We start from the raw sequence: 15,389 nt of genomic DNA, 5'->3' as shown, positions 1-15,389 counted from the left end.
GAGTTTCACGTTTTAACATCGTTCTAATTACATAATCGCGATTACGATTTAAAATCGATTACTCGAACAGCCCTACTCCACACTGTCAATAAAAACCATTAGAGCCACAAAAGTTCACACACTTTTCTATTTCAACTTAAATAAACCCATCCAATTTTTGGCGGTGTAAAAACCTTTTTTCTTCTTTTTTTTTAGATCACCAATGACGGCAGGTCAGAAGAGACGCCTTACCAACGCAGTTGTCACAGATGCTGCAGTGCGATGCTCGGGGTGGTCTGAAGATCTTGCATGTGTAGCAGTATTTGAGCTTGACGATCTGGTTGTTGATCTGGACGTTGCGGATTCGAGGTGGAGGTCGCTGCCCGGCGGGGACGTTGCCGTTTGCAGCCTCTGTGGAGCCAAAAAAATAAAAATGCATCTATAAATCTGTAGAAAGGAACTCAATTTAAGAAAAGAAGGGTGGGCCGGAGCTCCACGTTCGCCTTCTGTGTGCTTCTTAAACAGGCATAAATTGTACAGCTAAACCTTAAGGATGTCAGCGAACAACAAAACTGGCTTGATAACAGAACTCACGATGCTGGACTTCTGTGTAATCACCTTTGAGCTGTTACCGTTATTCACTTCCAGCACTTTATTGCACCATGAATTCAGTCTTTAACTAACCGTCTTTGACAAGAGCTTTGTTTCTGCTCAGCAGCAACCAACCAAATGAAAGCCTCATATGTTTATTATTCTGGAAAACTCAAGTTTTTCTAATTATATTAGACTGCGGGAGTTGGGAGGACGGCTTATAACTTTGTAGCTGCTGGTTGGAAGCTCTCAGCTGCGGGGAAATCCACCGCCAATGTGCTGCAGCGAGCGGGCACCAATGTGGTGTTAATGGAGAAGAGCAAGCATGCTCATTTGATTACCATGGGATGCATTAAGATAGAAAATGTTGCATTTGAAGAAATTAAATTATCTGTGCTGGAGAGCATGTTCCCAGATGAGTAGGGGAAAATTCTAACTCAACTTAATAGCATTGTGATCACTTGTATGGAGAAGAAGATCCTTTGTCATGTAAACTATGGCAGGTCATGCAAAATAAATTAAACTAAAAAAGATTTACAAGATTTTATTAAAACCATTAATTTTCTTTTTTTTAACTGGAAACATTTTTATTTTCTTACAGTACAAAATACTCAGCATTATGTATCAACATGATGTAGGATTAGTGGCCTTGGGGATAAGACACTGGACAACAGATTTATGAGTCATCACTCACGGGGAATGATGCCACTCCCTCGGGAAGCACGGCTCAATCTGCTGGTGACATTATATATTCCGAGAGGATGCATCTCCTCGTATTAGCATTCTCTCTTGGGACTGCCACTAATAGGATGAGGTGACAGACCAATGAGGCTGTGGCGGCTTCAGCAACATGCCTGCCTTGATCCCCCACTGGCTTTTAGCAAGCCCTGCCTTTCATCAACGTAGAGCAGAGGTAGCACTTGAAAAAGCATGCTGCATGATAAATAGATATGAGGGATAAAAGTTAAACTACGGACAGGAAAAACTAAAATCACAAGTAACACCAGAATGTAGTGGGTAAGGTCTTGGGGTACATAACAGCATCAGAACATCTTGCCATTGATTTTACAAGACTTTACAAACCTTTTTGTTTGTTTGTTTTAAAAATAGCATTTGGCAAACATACAAGTTCAAAAGCTCTAATTCGACCTTGTTGAAATCTGAGCAATGCAAAGTCTAAAATGCATTTTTTTTCACATAATTTTCATACTCATTAAGCCATTCTCTGATCATTCATGTCCAATGGATGGAAACGCTGTCTTCTGTCTGCCAAGAAAAGACCACCAAACCTTTCATCAGGATAGAAAAGTTTTATCACAAAGGAGATCAATCAGAGCAACTTCATAATAAATTGCAATGATCTTTTCTTAAATCAGCACCCAAATGAATATCGGCGAAAGGCTCTCAACATATCAGCACCTCAGATACACCAGCTCCTACTGGCTCCATACACAAAAAGAATCATGGTGGGAATAATTGGCTCATCTTTTTTTTTCCACATAAACTACAACATTCTGTTTACGGAATATTGAAAATGGTTCAATAAGCTGTCAGTGTGTGTAAGATAAATGTGTTTGCATTGTTTCAAAGCATATGCTCACACAGCATAAACAAATACATGCATGAGATCAAGAAATGGACAAAAAAAATAGAGACAAGCTGATAAATGAATAAAACAGCATTATTTATTCATTTATTTAAACATGAGCTCATCTGGATGTTTTCTGCACTCTGAGCTTAACCCCAAGAAGGAGGTCTCCCATGCAATCTCTCCAGACAAGGAGTGAAAATCATCTTTCTTTCAGTTATCACTGGTTCTACAAAAACAAAAACCTAACAGCATTTGAAAGCATTCATAAAAATAGATTTACATGCTCTCCTGAATTTCGTATGAACTGCATTGCATAATCAGGCTTAGATGTCTCATCTTTAAATATATTTAATTATATTTTAACATTTGTTTGATAGTTAATTGACTATCATAATAATAAAAGACTATAGGTTCATAAACAGTGTATTTAGTATAAAATATAAAGTATTTAGGCAGCCACCAATTGTGCAAGTTCTCCTACTTAAAAAGACGGGAAAGGCCTGTCATTTTCTTCATAGGTTCACTTCAACTATGAGAGACAGAATTGGAAAACAAATCCAGGAAATCAGCTTTGTAGGATTTTTAAAGAATTTATTTGTAAATTATGGTGTAAAATAAGTATTTGGTCAGCTACAAACAAGCAAGACTTCTGTCTTTCACAGACCTGTTGTTACTTCTTCTTTAAGAGGCTCCTCTGTCCTCCACTCGTTACCTGTATTAATGACACCTGTTTTAACTCGTTACCTGTATAAAAAACACCTGTCCACAGCCTTAAACAGTCAGACCCCAAACTGAACCATGGCCAAGATCAAAGAGCTATAGAAAGACACCAGGAAGAAAATTGTAGACCTGCACCAGGCTGGGGAGACTGAATCCGCAATAGGTATCAGCTTGGTGTGAAGAAATCAACTGTGGGAGCAATTATTAGAAAATGGAAGACATACAAGATCACTGATAATCTCCCTGGATCTGGGGCTCCACGCAAGATCTCACCCCGTGGGGTAAAAATGATCATGATAACAAAACAAAACTCAACAAACTGAACAAAACTCCCAGAACTACACAGAGGGACCTGATGAATGACCTGCAGAGAGCTGGGACCAAAGTAACAAAGGTACCATCAGTAACACACTACGCCGCCAGGGAATCAGATCCTGCAGTGCCAGACGTGTCCCTCTGCTTAAGCTAGTACATGTCCAGACCCGTCTGGAGTTTGCTAGAGAGCATTTGGATGATGCAGAAAAGGATTGAGGGAATATCATGTGGTCAGATGAAACCAAGTTGGTAGATACACAACTTGTCGTGTTTGGAGGAGAAAGAAAGCTGAGTTGCATCCCAAGAACACCAAACCTACTGTGAAGCATGGGGGTGGAAACATCATGCATTCGGGCTGTTTTTCTGCAAAGGGGACAGGATGACTGAATGGGGCCATGTATCGTGAGATTTTGAGTGAAAACCTCCTTCCATCAGCAAGGGCATTGAAGATGAAACGTGGCTGTGTCACGTTTCAAGGTCCTGGAGTGGCCTAGCCAGTCTCCAGATCTCAACCCCATAGAAAATCTTTGGAGGGAGTTGAAAGTCTGTGTTGCCGAGCGAGCGACAGATCCGAAACATCACTGCTGTGCTGGGATGACTGGGCCAAAGAACCAGCTACAGTGTGCAGACCTGATGAAGACTTAGAGGAAATGTTTGATGTATATACATATACATATACAAAGTTTAACTTTCACATTTTTCTTACTACATAAAGGATTTATCAGAAGTCCAAACATCGCCCACACCCAAAAAAGAAAAGTACATCACCCACAGTGTTACATGGGAAACTATCATCAGCACCACATCACAGTAGCTGGAAATGGACATTGATTTTATTTTTGCCTGACTAATGTTTCCAATTCTAGTTGCAACTCTACACGCAGATCATTCCCAGAGGGACTACCTCATGAGTGCTACATGTAGGAGTTGTATGTTCCTCATCTGGGTCACTGAGGTCAAAGCTAAACAGTATCACCACTAAGGCATTGTCATCTTGCGTGCAAAATGAGTCACAGTCGTAATGACAGCAGCGCTGGCTGGCAGCTAACTCAGTCTCAGAGGAGTGTTTCAGCCTCGCTTTTACAACCCGCCTCTGCCATGAGCAGGGACCAGTCTCCACCCTAACCTCTTCTCTGTGATGGGGGACGGCTGCATCAAGACAGAGACAAAGAACACCGAGAAGCAACACAGGGGGAGGTAAAAGGCAGGGTGGGATGCTGCAGAAATACTACGGACTGAAAACAAAACGTACATAGGACAAAAGGGCTTTTAGCTCTGTTTGCAAACGAACAGTGTGGCGTGTGTTTTAGGTTAGGAGACAAACAGATTACCTCATCAACAGATGAGTAAAGGCAACCTTAAAAACATAAAGTATAACAAACATGAATAAACCAAAAGGACTGAGTCAGACTGCTTGCTGCTCAGCCAGCCAGTACATTGAAATATTCATTCCTCCTAAATACTTACAGTTGAGCTGTTTCCACCTAATTTGCAGCTTACATCTCTGTGTGTCATTCCACAAAGGCAGCTCCCCAGGTGACGATGATGTAACAACACATGAACTGTAATAACCATTCGTCCTGTGGATGTCTTAACAACTGAAAAGGTGTATAAAGGATTTGTGCCTGTGGTGTTATCAGCACTGATAGAGGAGAGTGGCTCTGCACAGTTGAAGGACGGGCACCAGACTGTGTCTCAGATGAGGAGAGAGCCCACAGTTCATTAAAAACTGGCCAAATCTCCATCGGCTACTGGTACAGTACATCACCTTGGTGAGCATGAATTGGGACACTTTTGGGGCATTTTTACTCTTTTTTGTGTGTTATTGCAAAGTTTGAAAATAGAATAGAAGATAATGCAAATAACAAGACAAGTTTATACACATTTCATGATGAAATTTCATAGATTTCATCAGAGATGGATGAACTTTAACACAAGTCTGATATAACGCCTTAACAAGTCATTCACTAGCAAACAGTCAATCGTGTTCGCCTGATGAATGTGGGACAAATATACTCTTCTTTGTCCTCTGTGTATAGTTTCTGCATACTTTCTGAGGAACCTACCTGGGTCTCCAGCTGCTAAATATAAATAAAGAAATGTTATCACCAGCTTTCTACTTTAAAGTCTAGCTTATGTTTCAATATAAGACTTTTCTTTCACAACCTATGTATACAGCTGCACTGTATGTGGCACAGGAGTTACATAAGAAAATACTTCATACTTCAAGTCTGTCTGTCAGGCAGCTAAAGAATGAGTTGAAAATCATCCTAAAGCTCCATAAAAGAGTACAGCAGTGTTTCCTCATGACAGTTTTCACAGTCACACTGTGGTCAATTTTTTTTAACTTCTGGAATTTTCTGCCCTTTTCTCTTCGGTTAAAAATAAACGAGGCAACTTCAAAAAAAACCTCAGCACCAAATATCAGCATCAGTTTTGCATCTTTCAAATGATGTACTGCTGACTCTGCTTAATTTATTCAGTAGTATTAACAAAGATTTGAAGCCAAGTTTTAAACAGACATGAAGGTAAAAAATTGAAAGAAAAATTGAGACATTGTTGGAAACAAAACTTCCCAATAACTCACCTATTTCCCTCTCGATGAACGTGGCCTCCTCTTGGAGGGCCCGCGGCAGCACCCCGGGGTCACTGAAGCTGGTCCTCAGCAACATGGCTATGACGAACAGGAAGAGCAGGGCAGCAAACACTGGGATGGCAGGAGACAGGTGGACAGCCAGGTATGGACATCTGCAAAGGAAAAGATCATTAAGTAAAGATTTAAAGAAGAAAAGCAGCTGAAACAATGCTTATGGTTGGTCTCAGTGAAGCCTGCTGCTGTAGCTTCTCGTGAAATACCAAACATTTTATGATTCCAGCATCTTCCTTAGTAATTCTTTTTTTTTGGTTCATGGTGTTTTACATTGTGATGAGAATGACGTTTTGAACCTTCGGTTCTGAAACCACTTGGTATCAGGAGATACTCTTTTACGCAACAAACAAAGACATTCTGTAAGATTTATTGACAGTAACTAACTTATATGTCAGAGATAAGCATGGCCACTGCATAAAAACTAAACAGGAATCTTGTCGGAGCTCTTTCCAGCGAGAGCCTGGACACACAGGACACGGCACAACAATAACATCCATTTTCTGAACTGGCGTTCTGAGCATGAGGTCATGAACTGTGAGAGCCGTGCTTTCAATGGAAGCCATGGCCGTGAATAAAAGAAAAAAACCATGCAACGCCACACTCCCCTCGCCTCGTGGAGGAGTGGAGAAACATTAGCACAGCTTTGTGTGCCAGGCCTTTGGGCTTGGAGCCAGCGGGGCTCCTCCAAAAACCGCCTGCTGCTCAGTAGCAGATGTGAGCTGCACTGCAAAGTGCTGCGACAGAACCGGGCAGCAGCAACGGCAGCGACAAAGCCTTCTGCAGGCAGTTATTAATAGTTAAACCTCATGGCCTTCTCTCCGTCCCATAACAGCAGGATCACATACTCCTATTGCAACAATAATGCTACACTACAGGATGGTGGGTGACAACGCCGTATCATGAACAACAGTTACTTCTGTACTGCGTGTCATGCAGATATTACATGCAAAATCAACAGGACATTTCATATATATATATACATTTTTAAAGTTACTTATATATGGGCAGAAACACAAAACGGCAAGATATAAATCTACACTTTTTACACAGAATGGAGAAAACACAATAGGTTTCGAAATATCTAGCTCCCATTGGTCGTTTATATCGTTGAAAGAAAATAGGTTATAGTAGGCTACGTGAAAAGGAGTTCTTTGTATCTGCACTCGATTGCTGTTCCTGCGGAAGACCCGGATGTCTGGCACAGTAGAATTGAAATTGAATTGCAAGAACTGAATTTGAATTGTGAGAGCTGAATGTAGATTCAGTTTTTCAGAATGTAGATTCAGTTTTTCAATGCAAGGATTCAAATTAAACAATACAAATTCAAATTATGTGATTCAGATTCAGTTTTTTAATGCAATTATTCAAGTTGAGCAATTCAAATTCAAATATAAATGATTCAAATTCAGTTTCTAGTGGCACATATTTCTGCCCATACTTATACACGCTCAGTGAAACCAAAGCTGCTTCAGTCTGCCGGCTGACTTGATCGGCTGGTTGATTTCGAAAAGATGAATCTGCGGTTAAAGTAATGTTATGCTCTATTTAGTCTAAAATGACGATATAATTGTCAAATATGGGTTGTGTGACATCTTTTAATCACATTTTTACGGACCATATGATTAATCTGTAACTTAATAGATAATCTGTAAAGTTGCCTTTAAGCATAAAATAATTTTTTTATCACAAAATTAAAAAGGCACACCTGCAAGATCACACTAGTTTGCATGATCCAAAAAAAACTATCTTTATCATGAAACAATCAATCTCTTTAAGAAATACAATATGAGATTTTCCAACGGCCCAAACTATTCCTCAAGCTGTTACATTTTGTTTTTTCTTCTCTCTCCAATACATTTAAGCTCTGTCTGGTCTGGACACACACACACACACACACACACACACACACACACACACACACACACACACACACACACACACACACACACACACACACAGCTGAAGGGGATGTTTAAGGGAACTGGCTGCATAAACAGGCAGCGTAAAGAGCTGCCAGTCAGCACAAAAACACAAAGTCCAACTGTTTAGTGGCACTCGTGGGGAGACGAACCAGGTTTGTCAGCATACCAGAGCAATGACGAGAAACAACAAACAACACTGGCTGGACCGGTCTGAGCTGTTGTGAGGTTGTGAGCAGATTGCGTCTCAGTAGACACAATCTGCAGTGTCTACTCCACGGTAATGGAAGCTATGGAGCAGAGCTCAGATCAATACAAGTTTCCAGCGTGCTGCTGCTCCTTGCGTTAGTGCAGAGACAGCAGAGAGCACGATCCAGGCTGAGAACACCATCCGTCGATGTTTGTTATTCCCATAATGATGACTGGTGGCTATTTGAGTCACACTATCATCACTTCCCATCAAGCACCGTTGATAATCATGTCTTTCCTGGGCGTGACAGTTTCCTCCGCTGCTGAGGAGATGGGTGGTGCCGGGTGGTGGAGTGACGGTGGAGTGACGGTGCATGTTCAGCTGCACTGGATTTTAACCAGGTCTTTGTCCAGGTTCTCAACACGGTGATGAACAGAAAACACACATACTTCCTCTTTTTTCATTCTTCATATAAAATCTGCCAGTCAGCTCCTGTTAAATGAGCTAATTCAGATATTATGTTCTTACATATATGTATTAAAAACAACAGTTTGCAGTTTGATGGGGAGGGTATGTTTTGGACTCCTGTTGTAACTTCCTGGATTATGTCATGAGCTTTGAGGCCAGTAGTGCCATTTCTCAGTTTCTATTCTTTGTGTAAAGTTAAATTAAACTGCTTGTAGAGGCAATTTTAACAGCCAGTCAGGATGAAAGGTAAACTTACAACCACATTTCTAAAAACTAAATTACAACAGGCTCTATGATAATAAAGAAAACAAAAATTTGGCCATATAATCCGCAGCTTTACTTGCATAAATAAAACATTTTGATGCATTCTTTTCCTTAAAATGATATATTTTTACATTGTCGCGTTACATTTTCACCCACATAAAGAATAATAACACTTAGTGCAATGATGGCTGTGTAGATGTAAGATGATGAATCAAAATATTGTGAAGGACTAAATAATATATTCCTGTCACCTTTTCTGTACTTTCATAAAAATATCCAACTATTCCTTATTTAACCTCTCAACTGGAAGTCAGTGGGCCTTCTTCACATTTAAAAGGACACTACATTTATTACAATCTTGTATGCGTTTATATATGTGTTGTCTTTGGATAATTTTCCAATTTAACGTAAGGTTTAAATGAGTTGCAAAAGACTGAATTGTGGTTTTATTTATATCTAATATCTAACTACAAATGTTTTTATAAATAGTTTTGTTGATTCAGTGCTCAACACGATTGTTATTTAATGACTCAAAGGTGCACATCACTCCAGAGGTTTGTCATGGTAGGACATAAATTGTGTTGGCCCTGAGATAAACCTGTCCAGCGTTTAACGCCCCCGTTCACCTGAGGAGAGCTGGGAGAGACTCCAGCAGCTCCCCCGACTCCAAATAGGAATAAGAGGGAATGGAAAATGGATGGTTAGATTGAGCATAGATTGTTTATAAAGAGAAATCTACTGGTCATAAAGGATCACTTATAAGATAAGTTAATCACACATGAGATATAAAAGATATTAGTTACTAGTTAGTTACAACTGCTCCTACAGTATGCATGTGGACATGAGGTGGGAAGCGTTTTCTTTGAGCTGCACCTGCAGCAGACGTTTTGGATCCAGATGATTACCTCTCATAACTCAATGACAAATGTGTGGATATCCCTGCATTAAAATAATATCAAATATTCCACTAAAATGTTAAAATATAAATACAACTTCTACTAATATAATAACAATAAACAAATGTAAAAAATAAATACATTTTTACAGCCACTTATGTTTCTGTTTAGAGCCCATCCCAACGGTTTTTATGGGGACCCTGATGGGTCAGAAGTCCATCACAGAGACAACTACGTACACACAAAGTACATTTTTGTATTTACTTTGACTATAATTTCATTGCACCAGATATGAACCCACAATGTTTTGTGTTTTAACAAATGAGCCTTAATTCTTAATTTACATCCATTTTGCATTTCAGCCTGCAATACATTCACAATGTGTCCCAACACGTTGAGAAATAGAGATGTTTGTACTCTGTAACGCTATCAGTCCTTGTTACATCACAAAATATGTTCTGACATTAACAATGACGTTTCTCAGGCGTTATTTTGTCCTTTTCTTCCAAAAAAAACCAACACATATTATGGTGTAACAGTATTGTCGCCTTTTTCCTTTCCAATTATTGGTATACTCTCTGTTTTCCCTTTTATGATACTGATTTTGCCATGGGGACCTGAAATACCTGAATTCAAAATATGTTTTGCTATTTAAATTGGTCTTCCTTGTTATGCAACATGCAATTACCGCATGAGAGGAACAAATGATCAGATAAAGTGTTGTTGACCTTTTTCTAGGATTTAAAGCTTTGATCACAGCCGTTCCATCGTACAATATTAGTATTCAAGTCAAATAAAAAAACAAGTGCTGATTTACTTTAAATCTCTTGGACCATGGATTTTAAGGCACACAAATAGAAATTAAAAATATAAAAGACCCCTTGTTGTGTGGAACAGGATGTGGGCAAAAACGTATCTCTTCACCCTCCACAGAAAGCAACGCTCTCCTCCTTGCAGGAAGCTTCCAGAGAACAAAGCGTGCAGACCGCTCTTACTGTAAATGGAGCATGTACTCTGAATAGGACATAAATCATGTTATTGCCCATTTAGCCTCAGTCGGAAGCCGTTTCCTGATTGGCTAGTGGGTAGACTGGGTGGGGTCTGATGCTGAGCGTGGCTCATGGGTCGGTTACAGGATCCTCTCTTGTCGTGCAGACTCAGCCCTGCACCTCTATCGCTTCTTTATAACAGTAACAGGCAGATAATTAGGAGGGTGTTTAGTCACCCGGTCAGACAAAACACCATCATTTTATGTATGAACTCAACTTACACACAGGCCCCTGATACACACAGATCGTTCGCATTACACGCACATATGCTTCCCTGGACTCGTAACCGAGTTTCCCGCAGTGGACAGACAGATGACACACTATCCTTGTGTTCTACTTTCTCGTGTGCTCATCCAAGCACCATAGGTGTCTATCCAAATGCACACAGATTTGCATATGCACACACACTTATCTTAAAAAAAAAGAGCCTGTGAGAATCCAAATCCAACTGAAAGGAAGCCTCGTGCAGATATATACATTTCAAAGCCCCGTGTACAGCACTGATACTATGTTTCACAGCATGTAATGCCCAGTTTTAATAGAGCGGGATAAAAGGATCAGTGCATCCTAGAAAGCTGCAAAACCAACAGGACAACGGTGAGGCTAGGCACCTCCTGAGAGAATAATCTGCTTATATGCTCCTTTTTCTTTTCCAGTTGTATGCATATATATTAATGGTTAATACCAAATTTGGCAAAACCTGAAAGCCACATTTACATATGCATCTGATCTTGCAACAGAGGGGGGGGGGGGTTGTTGTTGTGTTTTTTTTATGTTTTTTTTTTTCATTATATGCTCCTAATGAGTTTTTCCGTTTGCATGTTCTGCTGCTTCTTTCCACAATTTAGCACAAAATTCAACCACTGAGAGGATGACCTGCACAGCCTGCAAATGGCTACAGATAGGAAAAAAAAAGAGATATGTGTGTTGGGCACAGGCCAGATAACTGCAGGACACTGCCCTCTCTGTTTTCCCATCGCTGCCACGGTGCAGCATGCAACGCATCCTCCGGCCCACATGACAGGAATGAACTGCATGTTCAGTCTCTGGCAAAGAAATGCATGAATTTTCAGATTATTCTAAATCAACACCAGCTAAATGAGTTGTACATACTGTAAGTCATGGCTATAACTGCTCAGTGTTATGGGAACAGTCGCAATATTTGTAAACTCAATACTGATCAGTCAGCAAAGAGTAAATTGAAAGCTTGCAAAGCTAATTAAGTGATTGACTCATATTCAACACATTAAATGTTATGAAAGATTTTTTCTGTTGGTGTGCACTTATAATTAAGCTTTTTAACATATTGTATGTACAGCCACTGTCCTATCATGCTGATGTTGAGCAAACATTACATTTTCATTATGTTCAGCATCTTAATCTGTGACATTAACATGTCAACATTTCAAAAAGACATCAGAGATTCTAAGGTCAGGGCTGACTTTACCACAGCAAAGGACTTTATCAGAAACCAAAATACAGGATGAAGACGCGGTGGTAGTGCTGCTGCTACGATAAAAACCACTGGTTCACCACAGTTAACGTTTCCCTGCAGATATAGTCCAAATACATACTCTTTCAACTTGCTTGAGAGCTTTTTCTGTGTAGAAAGTAAGAAAACAAGCTTTAGAAATGAGGCTGAAAGGCCATCTACTGCTTCTCACTCCCTGAGGATGTGGATAGCGTGAATGATTGTAAATGGCAGCGGCCGGCGCAGCATTAATTCTTTAAAAAACTATCTTTACTAACTTTGCAAACTCTGTATTCACTTGGTCCTTCAGAAATGTAGGTTTCGGCTGCCAGCACTGGACAGCAATTAGCTTTCAATTTTAAGAAGCTCCAGTTTGCCTGGTTGTCTGTTTGAGTCTCAGGTTTTAAGGAAGTGCTAGTAATCTTTCCTTCAGAGAAACACTGTGAAACCACCTATTCAAAAACAAACCAAGCACAGATACTAGAGTCGTGTGAAATGGAAAGTGCATCCCCCATCAATTGTGAGGTTTCATGCGGGGTGACCAGGTCCTGTTGCTGGAAAATATTCACTAATCATTGCCTTCGTCGTCAAACTTCAAGTGAACTGATGTTTTGCCGAACAACTGTACGTTGGTCTAATTTGTCCAAGGTTTTCTGATTATTGCTTGGGCCTTGGAGTGAACTTCCAGGAGTATCAACTACTATAAGTTTGCCTGAAAGAAAATTAATATTTTCCACTTGTGAATAACTCTTCCCAGATTGGAGGGCATCAGCAATTTTTTCTCTAAGATCATTACTGATGACTTTCCTCCATGGCATTCTGTTAACACACCTGAATTCTTCACATCAGCAAAGTGCCAAAACCTCTACTTTTAAAGAGGTGGTCACAGTTACTAATGGTCAATTAATCTAATGAATATAGTAGCAGCACTTGGCTGCTACTTAGCGTCTCAGTTCCTCTGGAAGCAGCAGTCGTGGACTTCATTCTGTAAATATGCCTTCCGCATTTTGTTTTGATAATTAAATAATAATACAATATGTTTTCCTTTTCATCTGAGGTTACATTTATCTAATTTTAAGAGCTGCAAGAATCAGAGTATATTTTAAATAATTTACAAATAATAATATAAATTAAATAAATAATGTAATAATTAAGTCTGTGATTATTTTTTATGACCTTAGAACCAAGTAACGTATTACCTTGTAATAGCATGCACTTCTTCAAATGACTACAATGAATAAAGTCTTAAATTAAAGGATTTTAAAAAATGAGAAGAGCTCTTTTTTATTATTTGAGGAGCATTCTAACAATACATTCAACCATCAATTTACTTTTCTTTTTTTCTTTGACAACCCATAAAACAGATGTCCTTTATTTATGCAGGAACCTGTTGGACTAACTGTCTGGCATTATGTTTGCTTTGTTTCTTTGAAAAAAGGTTTTCAGCCTATTGATCAAATACAACAAGCTCTAAACTGAGTAATCGAAGGGCCTGAGAAATATCAACAGGCAATAAAAGAAAAATGGCTTGATGGATTGGATTGTTGACCAATAAAACAACCATTACATCAATCGATCATGAATGAGAAATGTCAAGTAAGTCCTATCAGCTTCATAAAAGCATAAAAGTCCTAACACTTTTCAACATCACAGGCATGCGGGTTATTTGTGAAGAATTCATCAATCTGCAGCACTTTTCTGCAAAAGTCTTTCAAGTCAGAGTCACAGGAAGCCCCATGTTGTCCAGGCCTAATCTCAATTTATATTATAATACCCCCCCGCCCACGTGAAATAATCATGTTCCACTGTAATATTAGGCTAACGACTCTCAAGCCATTATCACAACGCCTCCTCTGAGCTCTTGATGGTCTGTGTGAGCAGGATCATCTCTCTCGCTCTGTGCCCCCAGACGGACAACAGCTCCTTCTGTCCGGGCTCAGAGGAAAGCAAGGAGCCATTAACGTGCAGGGCAGATAGATGGGGAGAGCTTGGCACTACGTGCGAGCAGCTACCTCTATCCTCTGCTATGCTAGAAAACGAATTTGGCCTGATAGCTGCATACACACCCACAATAAAGCAGGGATATAATGTTGCACTGCAGGATTTTGTGCTCAATCATTGAAGCTGGTGTGCTGGTCAAAAACCGGCAGGTAAAATAAAAAAGAGAAAATACAAAATACAACTTAGACTTCAAGGAGGCAGCAGGGAATTTGTACAACCTAAACTGATGGGACATGTGTTCATTCAATTCAACAGAGCAGGTGGAGGAATTCAGATTTCCCATCTCAAACTAGGCAAACATGGGCAGCTCCTTTTATTAAATATTAAATCTCTCACTATGTCGTCAGTTATAAACCTTCCTTCTGTAAGAGAGGTCTTGACCCACAAGATATGGATCTTGACCATTAAAATGAAATCCCCCTTTATGCATATGAAAGCTGTGAGGGAGGTTATAAAATCGGTGTACAGTGACAATGCAAAATAATATGCATGTGAGATTTAATTATCATAACACTTTCAATTGATAAGGTGCATCAGTCACAAACACTTTTAATGACTGAAAAGAGATTAATAGCTGGGTTTGAGAGGAGGTATTGGTCTTTCCTTGCAAAAAAAAAAATAGTTCATTTTTGTGGATTCAACCCAAGCAAATGCCAAGACTTTACTGGCAACTGTATAGCATGTCAAGCAAGAAAATATTTTCCAGATGGATCAATAATTAGTTGCAGCTCCGCCCTTTGAAACACTTACATGCACTTTTATTGGACCCTATAAGTAAAGTCTTCAAAGGGTGTTACAAAAATGATAAGGAATCACTGACGCTGAACCTAAGTTTTTACACAGAAGACTGCAGATTGAGCTTGTATTGACGAATCGATCAGTAGCTGCAGCTTTTCTACGTGTTGGATGAGGTTGCGCAACCAGGCGCACTGGCAAACACAATAGCAGGATCGGGCTCTTCCAGAGGGAGGTCTGAGGTTCACATGGGGGGCTGACTTACTCAAAAGCGAAGAAGAGGGAGCAGGTCCCGACGATGAGGAAGAGGGTGAGGTAGAAGACCCCCTTCTGCCGGGCCATCATCACCCGGCCGTCGCAGCAGAAGCTGTTCTTCCCCGGGAGCTTCTCCCATTTGCGCACCTTTCGCGTTATCATCACCGCCGACATGGTGCCCCAGATCTGCGCTTCCTCGCCTTAATATGCACTAACGAAACGATCCAGACCACTATACTCAGTCAAAAAAAAAAAAAAACAGGCGACTGCCTCGGATATATTAAACACTTGTGCT

The 15,389-nt window shown here is 40.0% G+C and overlaps 1 protein-coding gene across 1 annotated transcript in view; it reads right to left on the bottom strand.

Annotated features, from left to right (window-relative positions):
- The window catches only part of zdhhc9 (zinc finger DHHC-type palmitoyltransferase 9), a 30,119-nt gene that overhangs the window by 14,281 nt on the left and 449 nt on the right, over positions 1-15,389 (bottom strand). The window contains exons 2-4 of the mRNA XM_061725658.1: positions 15,105-15,326; positions 5,784-5,944; positions 232-390 (exon numbers count right to left, since the gene is read on the bottom strand). Of these exons, the coding sequence (XP_061581642.1) occupies positions 232-390; positions 5,784-5,944; positions 15,105-15,268 (484 nt within the window). The 5' untranslated portion in view covers positions 15,269-15,326. The remainder of the gene's footprint in view (positions 1-231; positions 391-5,783; positions 5,945-15,104; positions 15,327-15,389) is intronic.

Source organism: Cololabis saira, chromosome 7 (assembly GCF_033807715.1).
Source record: "Cololabis saira isolate AMF1-May2022 chromosome 7, fColSai1.1, whole genome shotgun sequence".
In the NCBI taxonomy this organism is placed as follows: Eukaryota; Metazoa; Chordata; class Actinopteri; order Beloniformes; family Belonidae; genus Cololabis; species Cololabis saira.
This window is presented reverse-complemented; position numbering and strand designations above follow the sequence as displayed.